The sequence below is a fragment of the Pimephales promelas genome, chromosome 18, assembly GCF_988280905.1.
Source record: "Pimephales promelas chromosome 18, fPimPro1.hap1.1, whole genome shotgun sequence".
Taxonomy (NCBI): Eukaryota; Metazoa; Chordata; class Actinopteri; order Cypriniformes; family Leuciscidae; genus Pimephales; species Pimephales promelas.
Genome location: NC_142786.1, coordinates 32,538,690 through 32,549,452, shown reverse-complemented (window position 1 = coordinate 32,549,452; position 10,763 = coordinate 32,538,690). Strand labels below are relative to the sequence as shown.

General features: G+C 33.8%; 1 protein-coding gene across 17 annotated transcripts in view; it reads right to left on the bottom strand.

Annotated features, from left to right (window-relative positions):
* Window positions 1–4,696: 4,696 nt before the first annotated feature.
* The window catches only part of epb41a (erythrocyte membrane protein band 4.1a), a 60,377-nt gene continuing 54,310 nt past the window's right edge, over window positions 4,697–10,763 (bottom strand). For 8 of the 17 annotated variants that reach the window (XM_089122590.1, XM_089122595.1, XM_089122597.1 and 5 more), the window contains 4 exons: window positions 10,486–10,584; window positions 8,846–8,926; window positions 8,445–8,564; window positions 4,697–6,879 (listed from right to left, as the gene is read on the bottom strand). In XM_089122590.1, coding sequence (XP_088978716.1) covers window positions 8,463–8,564; window positions 8,846–8,926; window positions 10,486–10,584 — 282 coding nt within the window. In that variant the 3' untranslated portion in view covers window positions 4,697–6,879; window positions 8,445–8,462. The other 9 variants (XM_089122596.1, XM_089122592.1, XM_039680461.2 and 6 more) reach the window with 6 other exon arrangements.

Here is a 10,763-nt window from a genome sequence, read left to right as displayed (position 1 = left end):
TTACAGTGTAGTAATCACAACATTTTTTCTTTTGTCAAATCAACTTAAATAATTTATTTAGTTCAGATAACATATAATTTTGAGTTTCTGGTGCTTAAATTAATCTCCTTCATTGTGTTAACTCACTTTTTCCAGTTCAATCAACTTAAAATTTTAAGGCAACCAGGTTACTTACTTTTTTAAGTTAAACCATCAATATTTTTTAACTGTGAGGGTAAACTGTAAAAAACCTATAATTAGATAATAATTGTGGATCAGATAACATAATATTGAGTTTCTATTTAATAAACCAATCGTCTTTGTTGTATCAGAGTTGGCTTGCACTTCATTTTGTGAATGAATCTTCCATAATAATAATAATAATAATAATAATAATAAAACACTAATTGTGTTATCTTGATGAATTCACTTTAATAAAGATATGATGATGAGAGAGGCTCAATTGTGGAAAATGTTTGATTACTTACTGGAATATACATGTCATCAATATTTAAACAATGTAATTCAATATAGCCCACTTAAACTTTAGCGTTTGCAGTATCTGATCCTTTTGTAAGTTATAGATCAATTAACCTCAAGTTTTCCCTCAGTGCTGTATATGGATTGTAAGAGGATCAGGCTCGAGGAGGAGAGAGGCTCTGCAGCCATATGTCCTCCTCACTGGCCCCCATTAGACCTGACAGGTGATATATGGTGCGCAAGGCAAAAACAAACTACTCAGCAAAAGCCAGCGTACAATGATAAATGAAGGCATGGTGACACAGATACTGTAGGCTCATTATGGCCGAGCTAAGGGAGTTCTCTTGCAAAATGCCACTTCAATTTCTGCCCACGTCCCACCCAATTAGGCTAGAAGATGCAGGTGTAGTGTCACACATCCGCTTCATAAAATCCACTTACAAAATGACAATTTTTCCCTTTGCAATTGCAATGATCTCCAAATATTTGCCTTTGCTTAAAAATTCCACCTTTCCACCTCCTGGAGTGCTTGAATGTCACAAAAACCATGTCCTGGTCACATTTTAGACCTATAGAATTTGTAATTCCCATTATTCAAGATTCTTATTACTTCATAATCCCAAAATAAAATTACTAAAGGTAAATTAATGACTTAATGAATTAATTTGTAATGTGAGTCTTAAAAGATCCTTAGTAGGCCTACTATGCAAAATAAATGTAATAAAGTCAAATAAATGAATGAATGAAATTGCAATTCGATTCTTAAAATAGTTTTTATGTATAATGCAAAAAATACAAAAGTAAAATTAATGAATGAATTATTGATTTGATTCTTAAACGATTTTTATTACTGTATCATGCAAAATAAAAATACTAGAGTGTAACAATTAAAAAAAAATAGGATAATAATTTAATGATTTTTCTGTATTATAATTACAATGAGATTTTGTGTTTTGCATTAGGTCAATGAGACATTACTATTATTATTATTATATTTAACATTAATAATGAAAAAAAAAAGTTTTGCGAGATCATTTTTATATACAACGTTAATTTGCATATACTAATACTGTGTTTACTTTAGAAATGTTGGCCCATATTGATATAGGTTTGTAGTATTTTTGTTGATAGGATCATTGTGTTTGGACACAACGAGTCCCTGGAGCCTCTGCTGTCCTTTGCTTTGAGTGATTTGCTACATAGCATTTGCTCCTTAGTGGGCGACACACAGATATCTCAAGGGGAACATCCATATTTCTATGGCTTAAAATAATAAGCTTCAGCTCCAGAAGTATGACATCTCCACCATATGTAACAGAGGTTAATTTAGTCTCCCTGCTGGCAGTTTCACACTGATGTCTGTAATGAGCGCTGTGATATATTATAATGACATTCCTTCAGTGAGAAACAACCATAGACATCAGTGAAGAAGTCTCTTGAGAAGTGGATGAAGAAAACGTCAGCACATTATCAGTGTCTTACACAGAATCAATTTAACCAGGCTTTGGCAGTTTATAGTTGGTGTATGATAATTGTAAAGTATTACAAGGCAAATATTACATTTTTTTACTTTTCATTTAACTGGATTGTAGTAATGCACACACACACACACTCGTCGTGGGTACTCTTCTTGTGCTTGTTGTTGCTTCAATACACTGCAAGCTTCTATTACCAAGACAAATTAATTGAGTGTACACTGTAAAAATGAACATGCTTTATCTAATCAATAAAATTGTGGCAACAGATTACAAGCAATATTATTTGTTAAATTGAACAAATTAGAATTCAGTAATAGTTAATCAAATTAACATTCTAATTTGTACAATTTAATTAATAATATTGCTTATAATATGTTGCCACAATTTTATTGATTAGATAAAGCATATTATTTTTTTCAGTGTACTTGGCACACTCTAAAAAATGCTGGTTTTTTTTAACCCAATTTTGGGTAAAATATGGACAAACCCAGCCATTGGGTTAAAAATGTCATTTAAAAATGTAATGACTAGTATGATGTCCGTATTTTTACCCATATTCGGATTAAAACAACCAAGCATTTTTTAGAGTGCAATAATTCATAATCATTCTGATTTTGTAGGCTGTTTTATTGCAATTTCATACTATTATGGTGTCATTTACTTAATCTTGTGTCTTCAGATCTGGTGACCTTTAAATTATTATGAAATAATGTTTACCCTCTGTAAAAATTAAAAAAAATAAGTGTGGTATTTATTGATTAAACACTCCAAACAAATAAATGTTGGAACTGGCGTGTAGCCTCTTTATTCTTTAGAATATTCCACGAACATGTGATTAGCTCTTTGTGCCACTTCCTAGAGTTTCTTCTTCTATTTACCAAAGGGTATCTGTTAACTGTATGTTTGGTTTTACTGCCATCTAGCGGATAGACATAGGAAACACACCTAATCACCACAATAAGGTGCACGAGCATGATCAATCGCTGTACTTATGATCAGATTTTTTTCAATATAAGATTATGGCGACCTCTAGCGGACGGACCTCACTTTTTTTTTTACAATCGCTAGGACACATGTATGATTCAATACTTTAAAAATTGAATTTATGTGCACTCAGTAACTGCTGAACTGTTTTCCTTAAACCCATCAGGTTCTGTTTTCTGAATAAAGAGGGGTCAGTCTTCTTCAGAGAGTTTGATGGGAAGCAGAGGATCAGTATTCGTCTCTCTCTGGTCCTTATCCATAAAAGTCTTGTGTCCTTAATTTCAGGATATTCTGTGTTTGATTTAGTAGACTTTTACATTTGTCATTTTATCAAATGAATTAGCAGGAAATGTAAACATTTCTCTCAAGGTGCGTAGAGGATCTCACTGTAAAAAAACTATAGTTGTTTTCAGTTGCCTTAAAGGACAACTCCGGCGAACAATGAACCTTTGGTCTAATAAAACATCGACACCTAGTCAATCGTTCTCTGAGATTTGTTTTCATGATAATCGAATGTAAAGAGTTTTATCTCTAAAAACTGTTTAGCGTATAATTCTAGTAATGAGGGCATTGACTAAGTAAAAAGAAATCGCTAGTTTATACCACTAACAAGCCTCAAAATAGCCCCCCACTAACACAGAAACATAATGAGGCTCCGTACATGCAAAACGAAGCATTGAGAACTTTGTAAGTGTACAGACCGTTTAATAAGAAGATACTTTATGAAGACAGTTCACTTCGTGTATACAGACAGGAGCCATCTTGGAAAATAAGTCTCGATAAGTCGATCCCCGAACGCCGTTCATACAGTTCAGATCACTCAGCACGACGTTCGTGGTTTGACTTATAGTCAAATAATTGAAGTTGATTTGACAAAAGAAAATATTTTCATGATTACAGTGTATTACTAAAACACATCTAACAACATATCGACAATAGCACATAATGTGCAATGTTCTGGATGATTTCACATCTAGCTAGCTGCAACACTTAGATAATGCACTTCACTTCTGACATGTTCCTCTTTTTGTCAGTCAAACCCATAAAGTTCAACCACGCTCTGCAGGAATTAGAGTTGCATCATTTAGCATTAAAGTGACCAAGATCTGGGCAGAGGAAAGAAGAAGGTTCCCATTTAAAAAGGTTCAGCAGAAACTTGGACCAGCGCATGTCTTGGTGTGCCTGAAATTAAAAGGGAATAAACACATTCAGTCCATCCTAAAAAAGATTTGAAATTGAGGCTCTGGCTCCAGTAACTTTGGAAAGATAAAATCAAAATGTTGTGCTGTCCGATTTGGTAAATGTGGGGTTTTGCTCTTCAGATTAGCTCTAAAATGCATGTTTCTGTGGTGGTGAAAGAAGCATGGACTCAAGTGCAGAGTTGATGGGTCTTAATTAAATGATAATAAAATAAATAAGACAACAAAAACTACCCCAAGAGGAATGACTTGACTTGATGTGATGCAAATGAATCAATAATCAGGTAACAAGATGGGATCGGGGCTAGTAGACAATCGTAGGCTAGTATATTTTGAAGGCCGATACCGATATAAATATTTGTTGGTTTTAAAGGGTAAAAAGTTGTGCAGGACTTTTTATCCATAGACTGGATTAAATGAGTGTTGGTTGGATGCTGATGAGACTGATGTCAAGTGAAAAGGAAGTAGTTTTATTTTAATGAAAGATTACAAATGTACCGAGTCAGAAGACCTGGACATGTATTGAGAAACACACAAGGAGACAGTAAAGAACAAAAACTCGTGAAACCAAGTGAAGACTGTGTCTATGGGAGTTTATTTAGTCCATGGTGCTATATTGTACATTGTCTTTTTTTTCAGTGATGGCAAAAAAAACAAACAAAAAACAAATGTGCGATGAAAAGAAAAGGACAAACGTATGATTCTTTTCTTTTCTTCACGCCAGACTAGCATAGGAAAGGAGTGCCACAATGAAGAAAACAACACAACGAACAAACTACAACACCTTGGTCTCTGTACAGGATACTACTGTATTTCAACTATTATAAAATTGTAACGTTTGAAAATAGACATTTAAAAACTGGACATACTGGACTGGTCAGCTCGACGCGGGGCAGTACGCTTTACCACAGGAGCCCTTAAATTCACCAAAATTCCCACTTTGCTTTTCTAGAATTGAATTACTGCACCAGAATTGTCAGTCTGTACAACTGAATGTCTCAATGCATGACAGAAACACATTTTAATTGGCTCGCTTTCAGATTCACGTTTGGCACATTTACTAACTATCAAGTCCAATTCATCTAAAAACCACTACACGTTGTGTGTGGATGCTCATTTTAGTGTGGATGCTCATTTTAAATATAATGAAAATGAATAAGAGTTATCCCTGCAAATCCCATTTTAAAACTGGCAGGAGCTGGTGTTTGGGATTCTCAATCTAATACAAAAAAAACAAAAAAACATCAAAGCTGCATTTAAGAGAGCAGGGCGTACACACACAAACAAGAAAACAAAACTGATGAAAATAAATAGAAATATCATGGAATGTAGTTTCACTATCCCATCTTCATTAGACCCCAAATCCATGATGAAATGACCAATGAAACAAAAGAAAATGTACACAAGCCTTAACAAATATGCAAAGTAACGTAACTTTTAAACACAAGAAAACGTCTGAATTTGCTCCAGCATTCTGAATAAAATCAACACATTATTTTTACACCAAGAACAAAATAATACCTTCACATTTAAGAGGAACACACAATATGGGACTTTAACAACAAGAAAAGTTTACCCAAAAATGAAAATTCTGTCATAATGTTTTTCCAAACCTGTGTGACTTTCTTTCTTCTCCGAAATTCAGAAGTTTAGCAGAATGTTCATGCTGCTCTTTCCCATTCAGTGAAAGTGAATCGGGCATCATAAAAGGCGTTCGTGCGAGGAATTGAAGTGAAATTTAACCATTCCCCGGCCTCCTCTGCAGTCCTCAAAATCTTATTTACATGTTCAAACGGATGTGATAGTTTCAATTCAACCAATGATGTTAAACCCTTTTCCATTTGAATGTATGTGAACGAAAATGAAATTAGAGATCAACAGAGAAGGGGAAACAAATTAAAGGCATGGTTTCTGTCATCATTTACTCATCCCAAACCTCTATGAATTTTGGATTGCAAAAAAATGGATTGCAAAAAACAACAACAACATATTTTAAACAAGTTTGGCGATCAAACAGATCTGGTGACTATCATCTTACATTCTCAAAATATCTTCTTTTGAAAGAACAGTATGAGAAAGAGTTGTTGGAATAACATTGAGACTTGGCAAAGAGCAGCATGAATATTCTGCAAAATGTCTTGTTTTGTGTTGAAAAGAGTTAAAAATAAATAAAATATGCATTTTTTCGGGTGAACTTCCCCTTTAACAAGTGTTTCACATTTATAACAGACGCTCCTTCGCCCTCTGTAACAACATAATTAGATGTACAATCGACCAATCAAATAATTAAATTAAGTTAAATCAAAAAATACAAATTGACGCTTTAGAAAATTCCCACCGCCCAGTTGTTATTATGTAAACCGTCCCTTTGGAATCTACCCTAAAAATATTTTATGAATTACAGATAAAAAGATGCTCTTTTGCACTCACTGTTTTACAAAAGTATTTTGTAACATGGTTCAGTCCATCATGGAATGTGTTGAACGAGGTGGAGATCCGATCCGGCATTTTTTGGGGGGGAAATCTGTCCAAGATGTTGGGAATTGGATGAATCTTTGCTTTGAATTCTGAGTAGTTGTAGATGCTCAGTTTTGCAGTACAAGACGCTTGAGATCTGACAGATGTTCAGGGTTAGGTGCTGCTACAGGAAGTGTTTTCCGTGGGGGGCGGGGACTCGTTGATGGGGAGGGGCTTGATGTGAGGGCTCTTGCGTTGTTTTTTCACATTCATAAACCTGACTGCTCCCGTTTTTTTTCACCCTGTGTTGACGTGAGATCAAAGAGTGATCAGCAATCATGCCAGAAAATAACATTTCTGGTCAAGCAGAAAGTAAACACATCACAAATGGGTCACGGAGTCAGTGAGGAAAACTGGGACTTCAATGAAGCACTCTCTGCACGCACAAAACAGGGCACTGTGGGAACAAACTAGCAGGGCAGCATTAACCATTATCCTGTGACTGTATACATACCACCCTGACAGCCGGTTAAACAGCACCAGATGCCCAATACCTCACACAAACAGACCCAACTCTGAGAGGACTAGTTTTTCATTACACATACTGTGTGTCTCAAAACTATGGACTAAAAAGGATTGAACTAGACTCTAAAAAATAATGCTGGGTTGTTTTAACCCAATTTTGGGTCAAATATTGACAGACCCAGCCATTGGGTTACATTTTTAGAGTGTATGAAACTAACCTTACTTTTGATCTGTTGTGTTAACTGTTTTGACAGTAGTCAAAAATGTATTTATTTTTGATGTTTGACTTTGTTTTGAAAATACTGCAGTGATTCTTTATCAGTACTAAAACTAAACAAAAAAAAGCTGAAATAAAATAAATTAGGGCTGTGCAAAAATTAATTGCGATTAATCGCATCCAAAATAAAAGTCTGTGTTTACATAATATATTTGTGTGTGCTGTATATAATTATTTTGGATATATAAATACACACACATGCATGTATATATTTAAGAAAATGTGTTATTCATATATAAAATATTTATATTTATATAATATAGATTATGTATTTATATATGTATACAGAATTTAAGTGCAAATAATTCGTAAATATATACATGCATGCATAGGTATTTATATATACAAAATAATTATATACAGCACACACAAATATATTATGTAAACACAGACTTTTATTTTGGATGCGATTAATCGCAATTAATTTTTGCACAGCCCTAAAATAAATAGGTAAAAACTAAAACAAATATAGATTAAAGCTAAATAAATAAATATAAAAAATATATAAATATAAAATAAAAATATAATATAAATAAAAATATAAATGTAAAAAAATATCCTGATAAAAATGACCATAGCACACGAATGACTAAAATGTAAAGTAAAATTTAAATGGAAAAAAAAAAAAGAATAATAATAAAATAAAAGCTTGAACAGAAATAATACTAAAACAACATTGTTTTCATTGTCATCATAGTCCATAAAATAAATAATGCATTAAATGTCTATAGGTTGCATAAATAACTGAATGTCATCTAATTAATATTATGTACCATCTAATATTCCATAAATTCTAATATTAATATAATCTAATCAAATTCTGCATCATGCTGCCTGAAATGAAATTCTGGAGCTGAACTGGAATTTAAAATCCTGAATGCTACCAGTATAACAGCCCGTGCTGTTAAATCATACGTAATCTTTTTAGGTTTTCCTCCTTTAACTTCCAGCTCTCTAAATCAGACCTGAATAAAAACTGATATGCATTTAATTTACAAAAGTAAATTAAATGCATATAATATTATTGCTGTAATCATTCGACTAAGGTTGCTTCTAATTACTAACCTATGTGTCCAACAGGAGTTACTCGGGGGTGATCTCTGTTTCCTGATGAACCACCACTTTAGTGACGGACATGTCAGGGTGCTGCTCCTTTGCTTCCTTTATAGCCTGAGCAAGAGCCTGCTGACCAGAGAGAGCAGTCATTAAACCAAACTGCAAGGCTAAAACATGGAGGAATTGAGCATTTTTGTGATGCATGTTAGCATTGAGCTTATCAGAACCATCAAAACTGATAGATGCATGATTTTATGATTTTTTTCAGGAAAAAATATTGATGACATCATCTCCTTCTTAGGGACGTCTACAAATTTGCGTCCGATGAAAAAGCTCTCTAGAACGAGAATGTCTTTTAAAATATTTTGCACCCGACATGGTTTTTAATTTGAACTGCATGTCGATTTCACCTTATCATGGTCAATCTCAGTGTCTCCAGTGATCACGATTCTCTTCTCAATACGGGTCTCTGAGATCCCGCCTTTCACCGTCTGAGCAGAGAAAGGGAAGAGAACGAGAGAATGAGAGAGCCAGAAACACAGTGAAGAGAATATATCTGCATCTGTGCACTACGGCTGTTTTTCACTAACTTGCAAGATGGAAAGCTACTGTGAAATGGTGATAGAAATTGTAATTAACAATGGCTTTATCTCATGTGTGCAGCCATTTGAACAATGACCTAACCTGGTACTATGCAGCATATGCAAATCACTTGTAACTTGGATTTTCTTGCAATCTTGTCATTTTATTAATTTAAATGAGTTTTATGTTGTGTTTAAATGAGATCATTTCACTGCGATTCGTTTTTTAACCCTCAGGTGCTCTTCGGTCATTTCTGACCGAAAAATTTTCGAATTTTGAATTTTTAAAAATCACAGCTTCATCGGAATGTTATGAAACTTGGTGACTTTTATGGCATTATGTATGTGAATATAAAAAAAATTGAGGTCATGATCCGAGCATGCTAAGTGGTCTTAAAAAATTGTAAAACTTTGGTCAAAAATGACCCACATAGGAAACGAATGGGAAATTGACAAAAAATAAATAAATTCTCTGAATTTTTGTACGTGCAATCTACAAATCGGCCACAATTCTATAAAAAAGTAGACCGCAGGAAAGGGGTGACACTCTACAACATCTAGAGTGCAAAACAGACACACCCACCCACACACATACAAACACACTTTTATACACACCAATACATTTTGATTACAAAAAGTATGTTTTGAATTTTTAAAAATCACAGCTTCATCGGAATGTTACGAAACTTGGTGACTTTTATGGCATTATGTATGTAAACACGCACAAAAAAATTGAGGTCATGATCTGAGCGTGCTAAGTGGTTGTAAAAAAAAAAATAGTCACACTTGTGGTCAAAAATGACCCCCATAGGAAATGAATGGGAAATTGACAAAAACACAAAAATTCACAATTTTTTTATTTAAATTATTAAATTTTTTTAATAAAAAAATCGCTTTTGAGATTGTTTCAACTATATATTCAAATCCACCAAAAAAAAAAAAAAATGTGTTCATAAACAGCTGGGGAATTCACATGCTTCTCCATAGAGAGCTGTACATGCCATCTAGTGGTTACACCATGATTCTACACCTTTTCTCTATACTGTAACCAGATGCTGCTAATTTTCTTCAAAAAATATATTTTTTTCTGAAGGCCTAGAGTCTATATTAAACTAAAATACTGCATTAATAATTTTTTGAAAAAAAATAATATATATATATATATATAGAAAAATATATATATTTTTTAATGGCAAAATAGACCATAAATATTGCATAAATATTAATAAATTCAATCAAATTGTCTCAAAATACTAAATTACAAAGAATAAATATTATAGAACAAAAATAAATTGCATTGGTTTTACTGGGATGGAGGAAATTTAATTTTTAGGCCTCCGGTCACTTTTGACCGGGAAGATAACAAGTGTGACTCCGAAACGAAGAACACCTGAGGTTTAAGCGGCAGATGATGCAGAACTTTCTAGTAAATTGCAAGTTTAGGCATCGTTTGATGTGAAAACGGGTACCTTGGTGATCTGGGTTGTGGTGGTGGTGCTCACTGTCTCTGAGGTGATGGTCTGAGCACTCAACAGCATCCCGGACTCCTTCTCTGACAGTGCGTTAGGCTGTTAGCAAACAAACACACATGTGAAAGATAAGAATACTCCTCTTTTATTGTTTATTCACACAGCTATTCCCTAAAACTATGGAGCCCCGTTGGGGACATGGGGATGGGAAATAGATGAGATGGGAGGGAAAATTATATTTCAATGGAAACTTGCAAAACTTTTGTGTTCTGTAGCAA